Source organism: Natrix helvetica (assembly GCF_964273705.1).
Source record: "Natrix helvetica genome assembly, chromosome: W".
Classification (NCBI taxonomy): Eukaryota; Metazoa; Chordata; class Lepidosauria; order Squamata; family Natricidae; genus Natrix; species Natrix helvetica.
In genome coordinates, this window is record NC_138555.1 from 86,406,050 (window position 1) to 86,429,331 (window position 23,282).

The 23,282-nt window shown below is 63.2% G+C and overlaps 1 protein-coding gene across 5 annotated transcripts; it reads right to left on the reverse strand.

The window, feature by feature from the left end:
• Positions 1–160: 160 nt before the first annotated feature.
• On the reverse strand, positions 161–23,191 carry LOC309400457 (misshapen-like kinase 1). 5 transcript variants are annotated; one of them, XM_081968966.1, is made up of 34 exons: positions 22,920–23,191; positions 17,751–17,816; positions 15,658–15,714; positions 15,360–15,485; positions 15,156–15,266; positions 14,975–15,065; positions 13,025–13,155; positions 12,411–12,465; positions 12,237–12,315; positions 11,819–11,994; positions 11,648–11,717; positions 11,342–11,549; positions 11,122–11,235; positions 10,932–11,018; positions 10,644–10,826; positions 10,383–10,556; positions 9,763–10,026; positions 9,424–9,515; positions 8,975–9,109; positions 8,700–8,812; positions 8,387–8,475; positions 8,070–8,093; positions 7,563–7,747; positions 7,339–7,453; positions 4,401–4,544; positions 4,078–4,189; positions 3,592–3,750; positions 3,352–3,495; positions 3,089–3,223; positions 2,805–2,905; positions 2,546–2,695; positions 2,284–2,443; positions 1,467–1,606; positions 161–1,339 (listed from the first exon to the last, which is right to left on the reverse strand). In XM_081968966.1, the coding sequence occupies exons 1-34, from the start codon at positions 22,974–22,976 to the stop codon at positions 1,256–1,258; spliced, it is 4,131 nt and encodes a 1,376-aa protein (XP_081825092.1). In that variant the 5' UTR covers positions 22,977–23,191; the 3' UTR covers positions 161–1,255. The 5 variants fall into 5 exon arrangements, with proteins under 5 accessions (XP_081825092.1, XP_081825091.1, XP_081825093.1 ...); XM_081968965.1 differs by having other exon boundaries at positions 11,122–11,238; positions 22,920–23,190; XM_081968967.1 differs by lacking the exon at positions 8,070–8,093 and having other exon boundaries at positions 11,122–11,238; positions 22,920–23,190.
• Positions 23,192–23,282: the final 91 nt, after the last annotated feature.

Here is a 23,282-nt window from a genome sequence, read left to right on the forward strand (position 1 = left end):
CCCCTCCCTCACAATCCTGCTCACAGCCTGCTCTGTCTTCACAGGGGCGGCAGACACCCCCGCCCCCCCCCTCCTCTCCCAAGGCCTGTGCAGCCGCCTCCCCCCGTGAGACCCCTCCCCACCATCCCCGCAGCAGCACAGAAAGAGCCGGAGCCGCAGAGGGAGGATTTTGGTTCTTTATCAAGAGATGAAATGCCAAGGCCACCACTGATCCCTGGGGGGGGGGTTGGGGGGTTGGGGGGGGGTCCCTTTTCCACAGAGAAGTTGGGGAGGGGATTATATACAAATGCAAGCAAACTGCACAAGAGAATCAAGTGGCAAGCAGGAGCCGTTGCCTGCCCTGCGTCTGCACCAGCGGCCACCAGGCAAAGCCCCCTGGAAGCACCCCAACCGAGCCTAGCCAAAGGGGAGGGAGGGAGGGAGGGAGGGGCGAAGGGGGGCGGTGGGAGGGGGCCCAAAGCAGAGAGGGCCTCTGCCTGGGGAAGGGGAAAGAGGGCTCCGTGGGGGAGGGGGAGGGAAAGGCGGCCCAGGCCTCTGAGGTGCCCCCTGCCCAACCTGATGAGCTGGGCCATTAAAGTGCTTCATTAGTTAATTACTTAAGTCGCCATTACAAAAGAATAATTAAAGCAAAATATACACAGCTCCCCTCTTGGTCTTTGGGAGAGAAAATTCCAGATATACATCCAGGTGGAGCCCAAACCTGGGGGCTGGCTTGGGGGGGGGGGGAGAAGGATCCCCCAGAGAGCAGCCAGTCTCCCCTCTCAAGGGTTCCAGAGCGCAAAGGAGAGGGGTGGGTGGGGGAACCATGATGCCCAGATCACAACGGGGGGGGGGGGATTGCCAGAAGGTCGAGTGTGTGAGGGTATAAGGGGGAGGTCTTACTTGTTTCATCATTCACCCCCCTCCCTGCAGTTGGGATGAGGGCTGTTCTTCCTCCAGTTGTGTGTCTGTGTGTGGGGGGGGGTCCTGGGGTCACAGGGGAGGGGCTCCGACTGAGTGCCCTCCTCCACCCGCCGGCCTTCTCCACCTGCAGCTGCCATGGAATGTGTGGGGGCCCTTGGGGGGAGGGGGGCAGGGGAGGAAAGAGGCATGGTGGGTGGAGGGGGGGGGTCTCTGTAGCCCCTTCCAAGAGGGTCTGCTTTGCCCCGGAGGGCTCCCAGAAGCCTCCCCCTCCCCTGAAGGAGACTGTCCTTGGGCGTCTGGAGACAGGCCGGGGGTGGGGGTCCCTCTGGCCGGAGCTGGACGAGCGGCGGCTTCACCAGTTCATGATGCAGCTGCGGTTGAGGGTCATGAAGTAGACTTGGCTGCTGCCCCCCGAGCGCACGGAGGCAAAGAACACCTGCCGGGGGGGGGAGAGAAACAGCCGTTGGGAGGGGGGCCCGGGGGGAGGACCCCGGCAGGGCCCCCTCCCCAGCCCCACCCTCATTCGGGGGTCCCGGCCAGGCTCAGCGTCCCCAGGGACCCACCTTGTCATTCCGCTCGCACAGGAACTTCAGCCGCTGTGCCCGCTTGTGCATGAAAACGCCGTCCAGGTGTCCAGTCTCCACCGAGCGGATCTCAATGGCCTTCTCGCCCCAGCCCATGATCTGATTGGAGCAGATGTACGCTGGGGAGGGAAAGGAGCGAAGGTGGGTGGGTGGGGGTCCCCCAGTGAAGGAAGGAAGGAAGGAAGGAAGGAAGGAAGGGTGGGGGGAAGCCCATCAGCTTTGGCAGGGAGGGGGCAGTCCTGACGGAGGGGAGGGGGCTTCCTCCCAAGGCTCGGACTTTGGGCAATTAGCAAGAGAGGAGCTACTTCCGGGGGGAGGGAGGGGGGGGAGCGATGGCCTTAGCCAGCAGCCCCCAAAGAGGCAGGAGGAATCGGAGTCCATCTTTTCAGAAAGCCCCGCCCTGTGGCCAGGTAGAGTGTGGGGCAACCTCTGGGGCTGCATTTGGGGGAAACCCGGAGAGCCAATCGGGTGGAAGGACTCTGCCCTGAGATGATGGGGCAGAGGGAGATAAGCGGCTGCTGCCTGGGGGCAAGAGGGTCAGAAAGGGGGTGAGGCAGGGAGGGGGCAGAACAAGTGCCAAGCGCCCCACTTGTGCCCCTGCGCCCGTGAGGCTTCTCTCCAGGTGACTCAGCTCCGAGGACCACGACCGCGGAGCCAATGGCCGTAAAGCGAGGCCTTCAACAAAGTCCCCAGGGTGGGCGTGGCCTGGCAGGCCCTCCGTGGTCTGAGGGTGTCCAGAGCGCCCCCCTCCCCTCCCCTCCCGGGGCTCTGACCCAGGCCGTCCTCCGGGGCTCACCGACAGAGGTGGGCATCTCCCCCCACTGCAGGACGACGTCCTTGATGATGCGGCCGAAGGTGTTGACGTAGACCCCCTCATCCTCGTAGCACAGCAGCATCTCCATCCCCTCCGTGTTGGGCAGGAAGACGATGGCGTGGGGGGTTATCTGGCACTGGATCTGGGGGCCCAGAAGGAGCCGCCGTCATCCCTGCCTGGCCCCGGGGGACAAGCCAGCGGGGAGGGTAACGGACTCCTCCAGAGGGGCTCCCTGGGGACTCACGTGGACCGGGATGTAGATGTCGTAGTTGTTCCCCGAGTCCACGTCAATGGCATGGAAGCCGGCACAGGAGCCGTAGATGACCTTCAGCCGCTGGCCCTCCTCCACCGTCAGCTCCACCAGCAGCGGCCGATGCGGCAGGTCGGCAAAGGACTGCGGGGGTGGGGGGTAGGGGATTTTGAGGGAAATCACTCACCAGAGCTGCCCGGGGGGGGGGGGGGCAGCCTCTTCCCCCGGCCCCTCCACCCACCGGCCGCGGTACCTTGAAGGCCATGAACTTGTGGTAGGGCTTGGGGGCCCAGGCGTAGACCTCCACCGAGCTCTTCAGCGCAATGACCAGGAACTTGATCCGCTCGTACTTCACTGCGGGTGACAGGGAGCCCCATCAGGGCCGGACCCTCAGAGGGCCCCCCCAAGTGGAGTAGAGCGGCACCCCTGCCCTCCCCCCCGGCAGTTCCCATTGCTTAGGGGAGGCAGGGAAGACCCTGATGCTCTTCCTTTTGAGCCCCCAAGGGGGCGTCCTTCCGCAGCCGGGCCCTTGCTCACCCACGCGGTAGTGGATGCAGCCCTCCATGTCCCCCACGGTGGTCCAACCCTGCTTCTTCTCAACTTCGGGGTCGTTGTGCAAAATCTTGTTGCGCAGCCAGGAGAGGTAATAGACGCGCAGCTTGTTCCTCTTTCCTAGAGAGGCAGGGAAGGGGCAGCGGAGGGGTCACTGCCAGGCAGGGAAGGGGGAAGCGGAGGACCCAAAGGGAGCAGAGGGGGCCTCTTGGGAGGGGATCCCTCCTCTCGCGCTTGCCGCCCCTGACCTGAGATGGTGGTCAGGAGGTTGAGGCCCTCCAGGACGTCCATCTGCTGGAAGCGCCGGCGGTTGATGAGGCTGTACACCTTGCCCTGCCCGCTGCGGTCCAGCAGCATCAGCCCGTTCTCGGTGCCCACCAGCAAGTTGACCCCTGTGGATCCCGCCGGGGGGGGGGGAGGGGAAGGAGACAGTGAGCATCTTGGCCCGGGAGCCCCCCCGTCCCCCCTCTCCACCATCCGGCTCTCACCCCAAAGGGCCGCGCAGAGGATCTCCGAGTTGAAGCGCTTTTTGTACTTGCGGATCTCCGGTGTGTCGCTGTGAGGCCGCGTGTTGGTAGGGTTGACGTTGACCACAGAGCCCTTCCGGGCCTCCAGCTGCAGCTGCTCCAGCCGCCCAGGGTCGAATGCTGCCAATGGGGGAGGCCAAGAGGAAAGGCTCAGGGGCCGGGAACTTCACAGGTGGTGACTTTTATGGCGAGGCTGCTGCCCGAAGTCCTCGGCCAGGAGAGCCCTCCACCCACACAGGAGGGCAGACACGGAGTGGAAATGACCAGGGAGACCTACCAACCGGAGGGCACAGCCCCAGGCCTCCCATGGCCATTCCGGTTCAGGCACCGAGCCCGCGTTCGGCCCACCTGCAAATCCGGGAAGAGTCCCCTGGGCAGCCCAGCCTCACGACAGTCAGCGCCAGGAGTGGCCACGCAGCACCCATCTCTTCCTCCCCCGCTACTCACCAGTGATGGGGATGGTGTCTCCTCCCCCAGGGGAGCTTTGATAGATGCCCAGATCCACAAACATGGTGAAGGAGCTCTTGCCAGGCGCCTTGACAAGCCCCCGCGACTGGTACTGCAGGCGGGAGAGGGCAGGAGGGAGAGGAGGGCTCAGGCTGGGGATGCTCCCAGAGGGCCAAGCAGCTCTCACCTAAAGTGGCCAGCGTGATCCCGGTGCCAAGGGAGCGGCCGATGCCGAGGGCGCTAGGCAGAGCCCTGGCGAGGCAATGACTGTGGCTCTGTGCCAGGGCCCTCCTCCAGCCCCCTGGGGCTCCCTACCCACTCACGTCGGTGGCCACGTCCTTGGCAGGCGAGGAGGAGCCGTTGCTGCTTTTGGCTTCCGTGGGCGAGTGGCTGGGCTGGACCACGTCAGGCAGGTTGGTGTAGCCGTTGCTGTCACTGTGCAGGAGGCCACGTTCCTCCTCGGGGGTCTGGAGAGGGGAGAGAGGGGGCTCAAGACAGGGCCGGGCCAAAGAGGAGGCAGCCCCCCCCTCTCCTTCTCCCCGATTACACTGCAGCCCACCAGGCATCATTGGGAAGTTGATCAAAGGGCCAAGCCATTGGGGGTCTTGGGAGGGCCCAATTCCTCCCCCCCCCCCCCCGGTTGCTAAGAACGTGGCTGTGAGACAAGGATTGCATAAAGGTACGTTGGTGTTAAGCAGACAATGAAGAATGTAAGAGAATTAAGCTTATTGAAAGAAATATTAATCGTAATTGAGCATATGCTGCACAATGAAAGTGAGGGTTTTTGGCTATATCGGATGGAAAAACTGGGATTGTATATGTAATTGAAAATACGGGTGCAAAAGCACACTTGCAAACAAACGACATCCTGTATGCAATGGATGAACATTTTTTTAATGTTGTCTTTTTGTATTAGTATTGGAAATATTGTTGATTAGGGTATGTCAATCTACAGAGATTCAAGGTGTTCGGATTAGGCATCATGAATATAAATTGAGAGCTTTTGCTGATGACCTAGTTCTTACTATCTCGAAACCTATACAATCTATTGAACCGTTATTACATGAGATTCTGGATTATGGGGCGGTTTCGGGGTTTAAGGTGAATTATTCTAAGACAAAAATGTTGCTTAAGAATATGTCTAGTACTCAAGCTGAACGACTCCAGCAGTTATCGGGTTTTGAAGTAGTTAAAAAAGTTAAATATCTGGGGGTTTATTTAACAAACTCCAATACAAAACTTTATAAAAATAATTATGAGCCGCTTTGGCATAAGGTTCAACAAGAAATGGCCTCGTGGAGGAAACTGAAGCTGTCTTTCTTAGGAAGGATAGCTGCGGTTAAGATGAATATACTACCGAGGTTCTTATTTCTGTTTCAGATGATACCAATAATTAAAAGAGAGGCTACTTTGTTAGAGTGGCAAGGGGACATAAATAAATTTATATGGGATGGGAAAAAACCCAGAGTTAAGTTGAAGATTATACAAGATGTGCGGGAGAGAGGAGGATTGAAAATGCCTAACCTGATGTTGTATTATGATGCAGCTGTCCTGGGAGCAATTAGTAACTGGATAAATATGACGGAGGAGAGAATTCTTAATCTAGAAGGATATGATCTGCTTTATGGTTGGCATGCGTATTTAATGTATGGTAAAAAGCAGATTTTGTTTTTAGAACGCATATATGTAGGTCTGCGTTGTTAAGAGTCTGGAAGAAGTATCAGCCAAATATGCAATGTAAGATTCCTGACTGGGTAATACCAAGGCATATGATAGAAAATATTAGTATAACACAGAGGCACGATGAAACTACATATGCTCAACTGTTGGATTGGGTAGATAATCATTGGGAGCTAAAGTTGATAGATGAACTAAAAGATAAAAAGATTGTTCAGACTTGGTTTCAGTATCAACAGTTACAATTTAGGTTTAAGGAAGATATGAGGATAGGTATTGAGAATACGTATGATGAGTTGACTGAGCAAATTAGGGACCAAGGACAATTTCATATTAAAAGAATATATAATATTTTGATAAAGAGAGACTCTGCTTCTGAGTTAGTTAAGGACTGTATGGTAAAGTGGGCACAGAATATAGAGGAACCTATAATGTTAGATACATGGGAGAAGATTTGGATTAGAAATGGGAAGTTTACGCAAGCTCAGAATTTAAGGGAAAAATTTTACAAGATGTTTTATAGATGGCATTTAGATCCAGCTAAGCTGTCTAAAATGTATCCAAATTACAATCCTAAGTGCTGGAGGTGTGATTGTTCAAACGCTTCTTACTTTCATATTTGGTGGTCCTGTAAGAAAGTTAAGGCTTTATGGATTAAAATATGGTGGATAATGCAGAAGAAGATTCTTAAAAGAAAAATTAAATTTGCTCCCCAATTTTTTTTATTGGGCATAGTACCTGACTGCACTGTTGCTGAAACTAAATTAATATTGTATATGATTACAGCAGCTAGACTGCTGATAGCACAATATTGGAAGAAAGCAGAATTATGCTCTATAGAAGAATGGATACTTAAGGTAGCAAATTTTGCCGAAATGGATAAAATTTCTGTATACCTAAAAGATCACTCTTACGATAAGTATACTATAGATTGGTATCCCTGGATTGATTTTGTAAAATTAAGGTACGGTTCAAAGGAAGTGTCTATGGGATTTGGTTGAGAAATGCTTCATAAATATGTAGTAATGGTTTTGGAAAGGAGGTTATGATGGTTTTTCTCCTTTTTTTTGTCTTTTTTTGTATTATCTTGTTCTTATTCTGATATATGCATATTGTTATTGGGATATTTGTTTTTCAGATTTGCTGGTAACTATGCTTCTGACTCTATCTGGGAAGTCAGGGGTTGGGTTAGGGAGGGTTAGGGTGGGGAAATGGGGGGGTGGGTGGGGGGAGGGAGAAAATGTTACTCCTAATAAGATAACCTGTATATGTCTGTTACATAAATAAATAAATGTTTATTAAAAAAAAATAAAAAAAAAGAAGAAAAACAAAAAAGAAAATACGGGTGCAAAAGCACACTTGCAACCAAACAACATCCTGTATGCAATGGATGAACATTTTTTTAATGTTGTCTTTTATGTTCAAAAATAAAAATAAAAAAAAAAGAGCGCGTGGCTGTGAGAGCCGAGCGGGGGAGCCTGAGGACCCAACCCTCCTCCTGGGCTGCACATAGGAGAGGGGCACGGCTGGCTCCCCCCCCCCCAGCAAGCCCTGGGCACCTTCCCAGCAGGATAGGCCTCTCACCCGCTGCACCAGCATGCTGCCCTCGCCGTAGGAGCTCTCGGAGCCCCCGCTGCCCCCCGTCAAGTCCTCCACGTCGTGAACCACCATGGTGCTAACCGAGTCCGTGTCGCCATCCCTGCAGCCGGAGAAAGCCGGCCGGAGCGTCAGGGCCGGAGGAGACCGTCAGCCCGGGAGGACGCCGGAAGAGAGGACGAGCCCCCCCCCCTGCGCCCCCAGCTCCTCACCTGGCCCCAGGGGTGCTCGTGCCAGGCTCCGAGCGCTCCCCCTCGCCTGCCTCCTCCTCTTCCTCCTCCTCCTCCTCCTCTTCCTCGCTGGAGTCCACCTCTTCGCTGGAGGACGAGTAGTCTAGGGCCTTCTTGAGCGGCTTGGGAGCCGCCTCCTCTGGGCGCTCCTTCAGCAGGACGAAATTCTAGAGGGGGGGAGGAGGAGGGGGGTCCGGACATTGATCAAAGGGCCAAACCGTTGGGGGTGTTGGGAGGGGCCAATTCCCCACCACCACCAGTTGCCAAGAACACGGCTGTGATAGCAGAGCGGGGAGTTATGGGCAGTTGGCTGCCCCCTCCTGCCCAGCAGGACACAGGACTCAGCAGAGGGAGGGGCAGGCCAGGCTGAGAGGGAGGGAGGGAGGGGCACAGGGAAAAGAAAGTGGAGGGGGAGGGGACAGAGATGGGGAGGGGGCCGCGAAGCTTTGCCAGGGGAGGAGAGGCAGAGGGTGGGGAGGTGGCACTAACCTCACCAATTGCCCGCTTATAGCTCTGAGTCATGCAGAAGGAAAAAGAAAGAAGGGGGGGGGGGGAGGAATACATTAGGCTGCTCCTCGGACGCCCTTTTGCAGCCCCAGGGACAGGAAACGAGGGGAGGGGGCTGCCTCTCCTTCTGCTCCCTCCACAAAGCCTCCTCCTCCTGCATTCCTCACCCCAAATTCCTCTCTGCTGATCTGCCGGTCTCTGGCCGCCCCAGCCCCCCTCCCTCCGGGGGCCCCTTCCCTGGCACGGCTGCTCCTTTGGGGCCCTTCAGCTGCCCTCCAAGCTCTCCTCTTCCTACTCACTGCTGGCCGCCCCGGCCGCGAGCGATGGTCGTCCGCCTTGGCCTTCCTGCCTTGGGACAGGATGGGGGAGCCCTCCAGCTTCAGGGGAGCTGCAGGAGAGACCGGGGGGGCGGGGGCAGTTTGGGCACGAGCAGAGAGGCTGCCGCTCCCTTTGCCCTCCTCCCAGCCGGAGAACGAGAAGGGGGAAGGCCTGCTGCAAGAGCGGGTGGGAGACGCTCGGGGCCAGGCCCATCGCTCCTGTGGGATGTGGGGTCCTGCAGTTCCCCCTCCCCCCCCCGTACCCTCCTCCAAGACAGCCCAAGTCCAGCCTCACCTGCCACACGGTTGCGCTCCAGGGAGCCGGCCTGGGGCAGGTTGGCAGCCCCCGACTGCAGCAGGTTGTCCCCGCGCTCCCAGCCGGGGTCACTCCGCCGGAGGTCGGGGTTGCTGGCGGGAAAGAGGGAGACGCTGTGCTCAGCCCCCCGCCCCCCTCCCCCACCGCCCCAGCCTAGCGGTGGCAGAAGCAGCAGCGGCACTCAAGCCCTCCCCAGGCAGGAGAAACACCAGCAAGCCAACCAGCAGCCCCGGCGGGAGCAGCGGATCCATTACCTACTGGTGTTTGGCCCAGAAGGGGTCCGGCCGGCAGGTGGGGGGAGAGGAGGGGCCGGCAAAGGGCTCCCCCCCTGGGGCCCCCTCTCCAGCCGGCTCTGCATGTGGAGGAGCCACGTAGACCTGCTACGGGGCCTGCGGAGGGGAGCACAAGGCGTCACGGGGGCAGGTGGGATCCAGAGGGGCCGGGGGGGGTGAGCAGGGGCTCCAGCCTGGCGCTGAGAGAGTGGCTCCCGTGCCCTCCAGCCCCCCTGCCCTTTGCCTTCCTCCCCAGCGGCTGCCCCCCAAGGCCCCGCTTCAGCCACAGGGCAAGCCAGCCTCGGGGCTCTCCGGCCAGGCCCGACCGTCTCCCGCAGCCTGTCCAGGGGAGGGCAGGGGATCCCGGGCAGTGCGGCAGTCCAGGCAAGGGGAAGGAGGGGCTCAATAGGCAGCGGTGAGGGAGGACCCACCTGGCTCGGACAGCGTGGACTGGCCGCGTGCTGCTGCTGGTCATTCCGCTGGTGTTGAGGGCAGTCGCTATGGAGGACGTCCGCTGGGGCACCTGGGGGAAGGGAGAGGGTGAGGGGGGGCCTTCCCAGCTGAACACCATCACTCCCCCCCCTTTGCCAAGGACTTGAGGGAAACTCTCAGAAAAGGACTCTGCGTACAGAAAAGCCCCCCCCCCCCCCTGTGTGCCAGAATGCCGGCAGGAAGGGGTCCAGAAGGGGGGAGGGGGGGCTGGGTCTCTCCACCCCAGAGCTCGGCCTGGGCGCCCTGTGCCATGCCCCCCCCGTTCCCCAACGGATTACCTGGGGAGGGCCATTGGGGTCCATTTTGACCCAAGGTCCTCGCTGATCAGTGTTGGGCCGGGACGGCTGTGGGGCAGGCCCCTCAGAAGTGGGGTCAGAGTTCTGCCGGATCATGCCCCCGCGAGGAGGGGGCGGGGCGGAGGAGGAGGCGGAGTCATGGACAGGGAAGGCAGCCATGTTCTTGCTGGGCTGGTCCTGCAGCGACTGGGAGCGAGGGACGGGGGCAGCGTATGGTTTGAGCGGGACGCGGTGGGCCAGGTGGCTCTGTGGAGGGAGAGGCCGTGTGCAGGGGTCAGGGGGGGGGCGGCTTCCCAGGCTGGCGGGGCTGATGGCAGGATTAGGGGTGGGTGGGGAGTGCCCGACACCCCAGCCCTGGGCTCAGCTGCCCAACCTCCCCCACTCTCGGGGCCGGGGCATGTGTCTCCCTGGGGCCCCCAGGTGGGGAGACGGGCCCCACAGCCTCCTGCTCCAGCCACTGGCGGGGGGGGGGTGAAGGGGAAGAGGGCAGCCGATGGGAGAAGCAGCCGATGGGAAGAAGCAGCTGGGATGGTGGCGGGAGGGGGAGGAGGAGGAGGAGGGAGCGGAGCAGACGGCGGGGAGAGGGGAGGGAGGGGGCCCACCTTGTGCTGCCCCTCCTGGGGCTCGACAGGGCGCTGCATGGGGGGCGTCTGGGAGGATGAGGCGAGGGACCCCGACTCGGCACAGGGCTGGGGGGCGACGTCTTGCCCAGGGCCTCCCAGCTTGGTCTTGGCTGCCAGCGAAGGGGAGCTCTCCTTGCTGACCCGCTCCTCCACCTGGGGGCGAGACTGAGCTGGCCCACTGCCCCTCTGCGGCCCCCTCTGCTCCCCCACCCCACCCGCTCTCCCTGCCAAGGGAGGCACCTCACGGGCCCAGGGGGGCTTCTCGGGGGCGGCTGCGCTGCTGCGGCTGTGGTGGTAGAGAGGCTTCGGCTGCTGCTGCTGCTGCTGCTGCTGGAGGGACTTGAGGTAGGCGTGCTCCTGCTGGAGCTGCCTCTGGAGCCGCTCCGACTGCCGCTGCTCCTCCAGCTGCTTCCGCTTGTACTCCTGCAAGGACAACCAGGGGAGGCTCTGCCGGGACTGGGGGGGGGGGAAGGGTAGCAGCCCCTGCCCAGCAGGCCGACCCCCCCCCGCCTCTCCCTCCGGCCTCACCAGCAGAAGGGCCTGTTCCTGCAGGAGCTGTTGCTGCAGGATCTCCAGCTGCCTCTGCTCCTCCTCCAGCTTGTGCCTGATGTACTCCTGGGGGACGGAGGGGGGGGCGGGGCGGAGGAGCCGATGAGGAAGGGGCACCAGCAGAGCAAGGGAAGCAGGAAGGCCCCACCGGGGAGTCCCCCCACCCCACCTGCTCCCGCTCCGCCTGCCGGCGCTCCTCCTCCCGGCGCATCACTTGCAGGTCCTCCAGGCGCCGCTGGTGCTCCTTGCCCTGAAGCTTCCGCTGCTCTCGCTCTCGGCGCTGCTGCTGTGGACAGAGGGGGGGAAGCGGGTGGCTAAGTGAGCGCAGGGGGCCCGGCGGGCTCTCGGGGCCAACCATGAAAGAGCGGGGGGGGGAGCCTCTGGCCCACCTCTTCCACTCGCCGGCGCTCTTCCTTCTGCTCCTCGATGCGGCGCTGGCGCTGGTGCAGTAGGTGTTTGATATGGGCCTCAGAGTCGCGGTGCTGGGCGGCCAGTTGCTGCTGTAGCTTCAGAGCCTCCGAGTTGCTCTTGTTCTCCTGCTGCAGGCGGAGGAACTCCCTCCGCAGGGTGGACTCCCCGGGGACATTCATGATGGAGCTGGGGGTGGGGGATTGTAGAGAGGGGCTCAGCTGGCTGCCCAGAGGCACATCTGAGGCTCCTTCCCCAGGGAGGGTCAGAACGAGAGGACTCCGTACCTCGGCTCTCCTTCCTCACCACGCCCGTCGTCCTCTTCCTCACTGCCGCTGTACTCGTACTCCGTCTCGTCTGCCGGAGGGAATAGCAAGAGGTGTCCATCCCAGTGCAGACCCAGATACCCCCCACCCCGCCTGCCTGCCCGGGAGCCAGACCCCCCCCACCCCACTTACCCTTCTCTCCTCTCTTCTTGCGGGTGCGGTCGATGTGGTCCTTGAGCTGGATGCGGACCTGTCGCTCGGTGGGCTGGTCGCGGATGAAGGGGAACTTGAGCAACTGCTCAGTGGGGGGCCGGTTGGGGTAGGCTTTGATCAGGCAGTTGTCAATGAAGTCGATGAACTTCTTGGACCTACCCCAGAGCGGGAGGAACGGGCTGCGGTTACACTGCTCCCCAGCCCCCACACCCCGAGGGGCAAGGGAGGCCGGCACCCGTAAGCCCAACTCGGCCGTTCCCAGAGTTGGAAGGCTCTCCATCGGGCATGGTGATCACGGTCTCCCCCTGCCATGCATCCTCCCCCACCCCCTTCAGAAGGACAAGACAAAGTATTCCCAGCCTTCGTTGCCTCCTCGCTGCCCACAGGGAAGACGTACCATTTCTTGGACTTCAGCTTGGGTGGAGGATTGCGCGGAATGAGGAAGAGAGCACGCATGGGGTGCATGTCACACAGGGCTGCAAGAGGAGGAGAGGTGAGCAGAGCCAGGGTTAACGGGCCCCATCCCGCCCTAGAAAAGCGAGGGCCCCGATATGCTGATGCAGACACTCACGAGGAGCTCCTTCGGCCATCTCAATGGCCGTGATCCCCAGGGACCAGATGTCGCTCTGCAGAGAGGAAGGAGGAGGGAGAGAGGATGTCAGATCTACTCCAATTTACTCCTGTAGTTACGAGAGACCCTGGACTCCACTTGTAGCAAAAGGTTTACTTTACTAAAAGCCAAGCGGATGACAGTAGAGCAAAACCAGAACTGAAGTTCACGCGCCCAACTTCCCTGGTTTCCCCGTAGAGTCCCTCTCCTCCCTTGGTCCTTTATTCTCCAATTATATTTGAATAATTTGCTGAGGGGCTGGTTGGTTAATCCCAGCTTTGATCTCGAGGTGCTGCCTCTGGACTGTACAATGAGTCTGTAGCCTTCCCATCCAGCTCCCTCCCCCTCCCCCAGTTCATGGTGGACTGACAGTTGGCAAAGGCTAAGCTGGTGTACGATGGCAGCTGTGTGAGGGCTGTTGAGCCATGGTCCAGCCAGCCATGTCTCCCCCACCCTTGCTCCAGTTCCTTTGCGCTCGCCAGCTCCTCCCAAGTCTCCTACACCCCCCCCCCACCTCCCCGGGCCCCTCTGATACGAAAGACGCCCCGCCCCCCGCTGGTTTCCTGGAGACCTACCCTGTAGTCATAGGTGGCATCAGGGTTTTCATCGCAGGCGATCACTTCTGGTGCCATCCAGTAAGGGGTACCGATGAACGTGTTCCGACGCCCCACCGTGCGGTCCAGCTGGGCACTCACCCCAAAGTCAACTACGGAAAGCCAGAGGTGACAAGAGCAGCTTCATCCACGGGGCAGTTTCTGGGGTGATGGGACCCCACCCCAATTCAAATAAACAACCTGCCAGGAGCCCCATCAGGTGAGACCCCAGCCCCACCAGCTTTTCCTCTCCCGGGGGCCTGTGGGGAGGTTGCAGGGGCCCCCCATGGTCCTGCAGTCCAGAGATCCGCAAGAGCCCAGGTGAGGGGAGAAGGGGGGTTCCCCCAGTTGTTTAAGGCTGGCTCCTCTAAACCAGCCGGCTGGCCTGTTGGGCCCCCTGTCCTCCAGGCTGTGGGGAGCGTGCCTCCCCTCCCCCCCCCCCCCCCCCCCAGTACGATGCAGATGAAGAGACGGGCCTGGAGGGATTGCTCTGCCTCAGCTTCCTAGCTGACAGGAACCACGCCAACCAGGCTGAGGAGGGGGCGGTTGGGGTGATGGTTTCTGTGGCCCTTGAAGCGTTTCCCCGGAGATGCCAGCTGAGGGCGCCAGCGGGTGGAACTCTGCGGCTTCTGCTGAGCTCTCTAGCAGTGGCTCTCTGTGTGCTTCGGGAGCCTCCTCCTGAGGCCAGGAGTTCCCAAGGCTTCCTCCGGGCACTGGGAAAGGGTGCTGGTACCGCTCAGGAGTTCCTGGCCCTGACTGCACAGCCCAGGGCAACCTGTGAGTTGGCTTTCTGCTTGCAGATGAGGCAGGAATTGAAAACATGACCGGACACATTTCCCTGGCCAACCCTGGGCCTCTGTGAGGGGGTGGGTGGCTCCTAGCGGGGCTGGCTGAGGTTCCTCTGGGATCCAGAGGGTCTCCAGAGAGGGCTGGCAGAAGAGGGCTTTGCAGCTCAACCCCACCCCCCCTATGGAGGGCCCCCCACTCAGGACCTGGAAAGAGCTGAAGTGGGGCTCAGAGGGCAAAGAAGCCTCTGCTTCTCTGGGCCCACGGCCCCTGCAGAGACGCCCGGCTGGAGAGGAGTGGACAAAGCCCCCCACTGCCTGGATTCCGCCCCCCCCCTCTGTGGGCAGGGGGCAGCCGCTTGCTTCCAGGAATAGCACCAGGGTCTCCACCCAGGGGCCCCCCTGGACCTGGCAGCCTTTGTCCACTTCCGCCCTGGGAAGCCAACTCCTGGGCAGAAGGCATCCGGACCCACCCCCGCCCCCCGTTTCCTGGGCCTTGATGCTCTCTCCCAGCATTGGACCCCCTCAACCTCCGGGGTGGGGGGGGGAGCAGGGTTCGAGTCCTTGGGGGTGGGGGTGTTGGTCAGAGCCAAGTGCTGCTCCCACAGTCAAGGGAGACCCTCAGCCGGTGGCAGGGGGGCTGCTCAGGGGGTGGGGGGGCATCTAGACAGGGACAGAGGAGCCAAGCGGAGGTGAACCTCCGCCAGCCCAATCCGGGGGCATCAGCTCTGGCGCTTGCTCTCCGTGGAAAGGTGTCGGGGCCCTAAAGTTTTGGGGCTCTGGCACTGCCCCCTGGGGGAAAAGCCCGGAAGCTTCAGTGGGTCTGACATGCACACAGAATGCCCCCGAAGGCCAGGGGAATCCCTGAGGCTCTCCTTGAACAGCTGGCTCTTGCTTCACCCCCTTGGACAGCTGTGCCAGGGGAGCCCCCGTGCCCAGGGATGCCTGGGAAGCCCAGTCCAGCCTGTGGCAGATTCTACCCCCTCCCCCTCCTGACATTCCTGGGACAGGCGCAGCTCCCCCCCCCCCCCTGCCCTCCAGTGCTCCCCACTGGGGCAACCCCAAAGGGAGGCCCAGCCCTCCCTCTGGGGGCCTGGTGGGGACGGTGGTTCCAGAGAGTCCTGGGGGAGCACGGCAGCCCACCTACCCAGCTTCACTTCGGCGTTCTCTGTCAGCAGCACGTTCTGCCCCTTGATGTCCCGGTGGATGACTTTGTGCGCGTGGAGGTGAGCCAGTCCCTGGGGGGGAGGGGGGAGGGGGGGAGGTGAGGCCTTGTGCAGGGGGTGCTTTGCCCCAGCTCCCCCCCAGCCGCAGGAGCCCCTCCTCACCCGCAGGATCTCCCGGCAGATGTAGGCGATGCCGTCTTCCTTCAGGGCGTTGCCCTTGGTGTTCTTCACAAGGTCCGTCACGGAGCCCGCGCCGCAAAACTCCATCACCAGCTGGGGAAAAGCAGGCAGGGGAGGTCAGGGCTGCCACACCGCAGCTCGATCGGCCCGCCGGCTGCTCTCGGGGGGGACCCCCACTGGCCTCACCCAGAGCTGGTCGTCGTTCCCGGGGGGGCTCTTCTTAACGAAGGCCCCGTAGTAGGTGGCGATGTTGCGGTGGTGGGAGTATTTCTTGAGCATGTTGATCTCCTGCTTGATCTCCTCCTCTTCGTCCTTTCAGGCAGGTGGGGGGGGGGGGGAGGAGGAATCAGAAGAGCACAGACCACCCTCCCATGTGGGCTCGGCAGCAGTCCGGCCTCTTCCCTTGGTGGCCCCCGGCTGGCTCAGGGTGGCCCTGCCCGCCTTCCGGCCCTTCCGGGGCGAGGGAAGCTGAGCCAGCGCCTACCTCCGTGACATCCATGACTTTGATGGCAGCCAACTGCCCGGTCTTGACATGGCGGCCCTGGCGGAGGAGGAGGAGGAGGAGGAGAGGACGGAGTCAGCCGGTGGCCCTCTGCCTCTCGAGGCGTCCCACCCGGCCCTCCCTCCGCTCTGGGGCGCCCCAGAAGCCTTGGGAAAAGGGGCTCCTGCTGCTTCCTGCTCTGGTCTAAGGCCGCCTGCGTCCCCCACAATTTCGGTGGTCATTGCATCTGGCGCCCGGCCTGTGTGGCCCCTGGCACTGGGGCCCAAACACTACTTCTGAGGCCCTTCCAGGCGTTTTACCCACCCCCACCTCACCCCAAAGCCCCCCCGGCTGGAACCCCCGTTTCTTGCTCTGCCTGCGAGAGCTGCTTGGGCTCAGCCCCCCCCCCCCCCCCCGAGGATAAGCCGTTCTTGGCTCTTCGCCCCCCCCCGCCAATCTAGAGGGGAGGGGGGGCTCTCTTTGCAGGCACCTGCTGCGTTGTGAGCTCTTTGGGCCAGCAGAGGGAGCCCCGGAGTCCTCCTGGCCTGGCTCTCCCACCCGGGCCACCCACCACCAAGGCTTAGCCCATCACCCTCCTGGACGGGGCTCTGCCTGGGGGGGAGCAGCTGCTTTCGCTGGCACCGGAAAGGAGGGAGGCTGGCAGGGTGGGAGTCCAGAATATGCCTCTGGGCCCCTCTTGCTCTTAAGCCCCCCACCCCAATCTGGGCCCCAGGGGGACTCCTGCTGACACCCAGGGCCAAGCCCCCCCTCCACAGCCAATGGGGGCCCCAGGGCTGCCTCTCCCTCCGAAGGCTGGCTGGAGGGGTAGGTCAAGCACCGCTTTTTCTCCATTCACGGGGGGGGGGGCTCTCATCTGCACCCCCCTTCACAGCCCCCCACTCAGCTGCTGCGGAGGAAGGGCAGCCATTGCTGCAGAAAGTGGGAGACACCTCCCCACCCAGATCCGGACTGCTGGGCAGCAGCCTCGCTGAGACACCCCCCCCCCCAGTAGTTGGGTGTACTGTTGGAGGAGGGGGAGGAGAGCCACGGGGCGATTTTACAGCCCCCCCCTGCCCTCAGCCATGTGTTGGCATTGTCTTCTCTGCCATGCAGCTTGGCGTGGGCAGCTGTTGCTTGGCAACCGCCTTCCGCTTCCTTTCAAGGGGACCAGGGCTGAAAAGCCCCCCCCTCGCCCGCCCGTTCACTGTGGAGAGAGCGATCTGTACACCTCCTCCCTGCCCCCCCTCCCCCAGCCACCCCACCTTCTCCACAGAACCCCTCCCCTCCTTCCCCACCCCAAACCCCCTGGTGGGGGGGGGTGTCTGAGCCCCTCTCAGGGGGCAAAGGTCCCCTCGACAATCGGGGTGTGTGTGTGACTTGCTCCTCTCACCTGCCTCCGCCCCCCTAAAAAGGGTGTGGGGAGAAACGAAGAGAGCATCTGGAGGGGCCTTGTGGCTGCTTCCAACATGGTGTGGGGGTGGGGTGGGGTGGGGTCAGCAAAAAGAAAAGCAATCTCGCCAGAGAGGAACCTTCCCCCACCCTCCGGCCCTGGACTGCTGGGTCAAGGCTAACGGGGTGTGTGTGTGTGTGCTTGGTGGCTTCCCTGGGAAGGTCTCTGCCTTGCTTCTCAAGGGGGGGCAGGCAGGGGAGGGAGGGAGGGGGGCAGCCCTTAGGCGGTGAGGAGTCTGCACTGTCCCCCTCCCAGTATCCAGGAGCCCCCTCCACTCCAGCCCCCCCCAGCCCTCCATTCTGTCCTGGGCTCATGGGGGGAAGCTGGGAGGGGCCCAGGAGAGCAGGTCCCCCTAGCTGCTTGGGGGGCTGCCCCAGGGATGCTGGGAAGAGGCTCACAGCCCAGGAGCATAGGGTGGGACGTCTGACCTCAAGGGCACCCTGGCCCCCTTCTCCTTCCTTGCCAGAACCCCCCAGGGTCCCATGGGGGGGGCATGGGCAGCCCCCCCCCCCAGGAGACCCTTTCAGGCGTGGGGGCTGGCCCGTGTGTCCCCCCTCCCGGTCACAAGGCTCCTGAAAGGCCCGGCCCTCCCCCACAGCAGCAATGGATTCTCCCAACAACAGCGCATCCCCCCGCGGTCACTCACCTTGTAGACCTGTCCATAGGTGCCATTGCCAACCACCTCCACCAGCTCAAATATACCAGCCGGATCCTGCGGGGGGGGGGGGGGGAGGGGGAAAGGAGGTGCTGGATGAGACCCTGGCAGCTGCCCAGAGGTCAAGGCCACCTCCTGCCCATCTATGGGCAAGGGGCAGGCCTACCGCTGAGCCCCCTGGGTCTGCCGAGGCTGCCCACCCAGGAAGCGCCCACAATATAGAATGCCAGCGTGAGGCACCCGGGGGTAACAGGTGTGTGTGTGTGTGCCTGGGGAGGCAAAAAAGCTGCGAGCTCCCTACACCCCCCCCTCCAGTCTTGTACATCTTGTCCTAAGAGACCCCCCTGTACCTCCCCCCCCACTACCTGCAGAGGCCCTTCCGTGCGGGCACCTCCTATGTAGGCAGCCGCTCCTGAGCAACAGCAAGGAAGGCCAGTCCCGGGGGAGATGGGTTGGCCAGCAGAGGCCAAAGAAGGGGGCTGCCCCAGAGCGGACACTGTCCTTGTCTCGGCCCCAAAGCTAGTTCTGCCTAGGGTGCCTCCCCCCCCCCTCCTGGTGCAGCCCGGGGCCTCCATCTCCTGCCCCCACCCCGGTATCCAGACAACAGTGCCCCCTCCCCTCCGGCTGACTCCAGCCTTTGCCCCAGGGCAGCCGGGGAGGGGCCGTGGGGGCTCTGTCCCGCCAGGGCCTCCTGCGACCCCAATTGGCCTCCTGCTGCACCTTGGCCCCGTTTCCTCCAGGCTCTGCTTGCCCTGAGCCTCCCCAGCCCTCCCCACGGCTGCCCCGCTTTCCTTCTGGGTCCCCTGCAGAGGGCGGAGCTCGGCCTCAAATCTAGGGTAACGGAGGGCCGGATCCCCCAGGGCAGCTATGAATAGCTTCTCATTAGAAGGCAGGGGAGGGCCCAAGCGGCTCGACCCCAATCCAGGCTCCCTGAAATCATCCGGAGGCCTCCTCAGCCGCAACCTGGCCCCCATTTCCGGCCTTCAGCTCAGGAAGGCTGCTGCCCCCTAGGCCCTACGCCTGGGGGGGGGGGGGAGGGCCTCCCAGCTGAGCACGGGGGGGGGGGGCAAGGAAGGTCTCCCCAGCCCATAGCCGAATCCTGGAGAGAAGCCCACCGCCCCGCCCCTCCCCCGGTCTATGTCTGGCCTGGGGACCCTCAGCCTCGGCCCTCCCAGCTGCCCCCGAGGACCCAGGGAGGGCAGGGGCTGGCCCCCTCTTCTGAAGCTCCACAGCAGAGTTCCCTGGGGGGCAGCAAGACAATGCAGTGCAGCTGTGCTCCCTTTGCTTCTTTGACAGGCGGCTGCCCTTGGGACACCGCCCCCCTTCTCTTCCCCCCCCCCCCCGGGATCCAGCACCCAAGAAGGAAGGGGCTTTATGACACCTTCAGGTCTCCGGCCTCTACTGCCTGCCACCCTCACCCCCTCTTGCCAAGTGCAGGCCTCTCTTTGCAATGTTGCTCATAAGACCCCCTCCCCAGTTCGCTGACCCCACTCTTCCTCAGCCCCCCCCCAGGGAAGAAATCTGAAGCAAAGGGGGGAGGCCGAGGGTCCCTTTGGAGGGAGGGAATGGGGGGGTCAGTCCCTTGCAGCCCCCCTTCAAAGGTGGTGATGGAGGGAGGGATTCCTCAACCCTCTTGCGTGGGGGGATGTGGGGAGGGTTTGGGGGTGGCAAAGAGGGACCGAGGGGACATGAGCTAACAGCTGCCCATCCCACGGCCTCCCTCCACCAGCCCAGCCCACACCAGGCACGGGTGGGGGGTGGGAGGATGGAAGCCTCTCCTTTGCCTGCAATCAGTGGGCAGCCCAGGTCGAGGACCCCCCTCAGCCCATCCCAGGGACTCATCTGGGCCTCCAGTCCCATGCACAAGGGTCCTCCGCAGGAAAGCGGGTGGGAGGCCCAGCCATCTCCCAGGTCAGGCCGGGGGGGGGGGGGGACACACACACTCCCTGGCAGCTGCCTCGGGCACCCTGGGAAGAGGAAGGCAACCTTTGCTCCCGACAGCGGGCAAGGCCGTCTCCCCATCCCCACCCAGTTCTGCAGATGGCATGACACCCGCTGTGCCAACCCTGGGCAGGCTCTTATGGACTGGCACCTCCTCTCTTCCAAGGTGCACAGCAGGGAAGGACCGAAGGGCTTTGCGTGGCCCCAGTCGGTCAGCTGCCCCCCTCGAGGGGAGGGGCTATGCTGCCACTTCTCACTGGGGGGGGCACCCCCCAGCCTCCTGCCTTTCCAGAGAGGCTGCTAATCGTGCCTGAGGGGGGGGGGAGGAAGCCTGCCAGCCTCCGCCCCCACGGTGGCTGCCTTCATCTCCATGGCAGCCTTCTTGACGGGGGGGGGGGGGGGGGGGAAGCAGCTCTGGCTCAGCTCAGCACTGGGGCAGCCTTGCCTGTCTCTCTGTCTGCCCAGCCAGGTGCAGCAGGGAGATTTTGGGCCGGGGGTGGAAGAAGAGGCCTGGCCTGGCAGCTTCCACCTCCCGTCACCAAGGCTTATAAGGGGGCAAAAGGAGCCCAGTTTCCCCAAGAAGCCCAGTGGCCACTGGAGAGAGGGGAGGGGGGATTGGGGGAGGGGGTTCAGCACAGCCCCCTGGCCAAAATAGAGGCCCCCTCACAGATGCCACACTTCCAACTCTCTGGCTGAAAGCCAGGCCCACCGCCGCCTCCTTAACCTCGCCCGGCCTGCCAGCCACGCTGGGCTCGGGTGGCTTCGCCCATCCCGGGCGGGTTGGGCAGGAGAGGCTCTGGGCCTCCTGCTGGCAGTGCCCACGGGCACCTGGGAGCCTGTCTTGCCTTCCCACCACAGGGTGGGGGTGGTGAAGGAGGAGGCGAGGTCCTGCCAAGGTCAGAGGGGGGAGGAGGAAACACCCTGGAAGCAAGGCCAGAGCAGGGGTCCAGCCTGCATCAACCCCCCCCCCCCCCGTGGAACAATTTCACAAGGCCAAAAACTGCCTTTTTAAGGGAAGGGAGGGAGGGGAAGGAGGCCTCCTTTTCTTTGTAGGACGATGCGATGGCATCGGTGGCTGCCTTGCCAAGGTGGGCTAAGCCAGGGGGAAGAAAGGGGCCTTCCAAAGCCCTTCCACCTGACCAGGCTCCTCCTGTAGGATGCCATGGGGGGGGGGCTTCCTCCCCATTTAAGCCTCTTCTCAGCTGGGTCAAGGAGTGCCTCCCGCTGCCAGGGTCCCTCCTCCCACCAGGTGCTTATTCACCCCCCAGGTAGGCCAGGAGAGAGGGGGGGGGAGGAGAGAGCGAAAGGCAGACAGAAAAGCCGGTCTGGGCAGGTCCACCCTCCACAAAGGAAGAGGCCCCACCCTCCACATCTCCCTGGGGGTGGGAGCCTGAGCCAGCTGAACGGCCCCAGTCGCAGCAGCCAGGAGGGAGCCGGCCGGCCCACCTGCCCCACCTGCCCTCTCTGGGCTTCCAGGAGGGCCCAGGGCCCCCGCCTGGCTCCCCTGCTGCCCACGGGGTCCCTTGGAGCGCCACTGGGTTCTCCCAAGGCCCACTACAGGACCAGAGCCCCCCAGTGGCCCAGCAGGGAGGCCGGTCCCCACGGCCAGACCACTGCGGGAGACCCACCCCTCCCCCCACGGCTGCATGTCGACACGAGTGCTGGGACGCCCTTTGCCCGCTCTGGGCTTGGCGGTGGCTCAGAGGGCGGCAGGGCCTGCAGGGACGGTCCAGGGGGGAGGCTGGCAGCGTAGGCAAGCGTGAAAGGGGAGATTGTGATTCAATGAAGGGCAACGTGCTGCAGTCAACAAGTTCTCCCTAGCAACAAGCGGGCAAGGTGGCACGAGGGAGTCCAGCACCCAGAGCCCTCCCAGGCGGACGGAGAGGCCGGGCGATGGGAGCAGGCGGCAGCCCCCTCCCACAGACACGGGGGGGGGAGGAACGGCAGAGGGGTGGGGAGCAGCCTCCCCCCCACCCCCAGCGCTGGGGCTGGAAAGATACAGCAGCTTCAGGCGTAGAGCAGGTGCAGCCCCAACTCAGCCGCCCCCAAGTCTCCTGAATGGATGGGAGGGGAAATTTCCATCGGTGGCCATTGAATCGGCCAGGAGCCCAAGGCAAAGGGAGGGGCCCTCTGGGGACAAGGAAGCAGAGCACAGGGGAGGCTCTGCTCTGCCCCTCCACAGCAGGGATCCAGGCATAAACAGACGGGCGGTCCGGGGGGGGGGGGCGGGAGGGGGGGCTGCCCTAGACTACCTCGGGAGGGTCAGGAGGGAAGCAGAGCAGGGCTCCCCCAGAGGGAAGGAAGGCCCACTCCCAGCAGCCCCAAGCACTCCTTGGCCATCCCACTCGCTGGGGGTGAGGGCGGAGGAACAGAAACCCCCTACTCTAAAGGGGGGAAGCAGGCCGACCCTGCACCCTCCCCCCAGAGGAGCCTGAAGGTCAGTTGCCGAAAGAGCTTTTGGGGGGGGATCCGTCCCCGCCGCCCCTCCCTCCCTCCCTCCCTGGCAGGTGCTGCCGGGATGAGGCTCCAGGAGGGAAGGGCAGCCGGAGGGCCCCTCCCTCCCCGGGCCAACACGGGCCCCCTCGGCCACCGGGGCTCGGCCGGCAGCCCTGGCTTCAGGGCGCTCCCGGTCTGCCAAGCAAGCGCCAAGAGTTGCCCGGGGGGGGGGTCCAGGGCGCTGCTCCCGCGCGGCCCCTGCCCGGCTCTCCCCGGGCCCCTCTCCCCCCTCTAGGGATGAAGCGCCGGAGACGGGCCGGCCCTCGGCTGCCCGCACCCGGCTCTCTCCCGGCAGCGGGGCCGGCCTGGCCTGCGAGGCTCCGCTCCCCTCGGCCCCGACGGAGACCCCGCAGGAGCCCCCAGCAGGCGCAGAGGGAGGGGGTCTGGCTGGCGGCTCCCCTCCCCCTCCTCAGGGCCCCCACCGGGAGGGTCTTGGGGGGAGGGGGGGCTGTGTAAAGCCCCTCCCCCAGAGACCGGGGCGAGAGGGGGGCGCTGTGTCTGAGCCCCCCAGGAGGAGCCCCCCCCCTCCAGGCCTCTCGGGGGCCTCCGCAGCCCCCCCGCCCTCCTCCAGCGAGCCCCCCCCCCCCGCAGGCAGAGGCGGCCCTCCCCCAGCAGCGTCCGAGGGGCTCCAGGAGAGGCTCCGCGGCCTGGCCGGGCCCTTCTCCCCGGGGTCGGCGGAGGGGAGGCGGCTGGCGGGGCGGGGGCGGCGGGCGGCCCACTCACCCGGAGGGCGGAGAGATCGATGTCGTCCAGGCTGCGGGCGGGGGCCGGGTCGGCCATGGCGACGGCTTCCTTCCCGCTCGGCTACGGGCCCATCGCGCTGCTCGTTCGGCCGAGCGACCCTCCGAGACACCCGCCGCTCGCCTAGCTCCGACTCGGCGGCGCCCAGAGGAGAGGGCCACCGCACTGCGCACGCGCGCAGGCTGGGAGGGCGGAGCTCTGTCCCCCGGCGGCGCTCCGCCTTCCCTCCGAGGGGGAGGGCACGGAGGAAGAGCGCGCGCAGGCGGGCATGCGTAGAATCGCCGGTCGTCTGGAAGCGGGGTGGCGGAATGAGCGGCTCTAGGGCACTTCCGGCGGAAGTCAGCC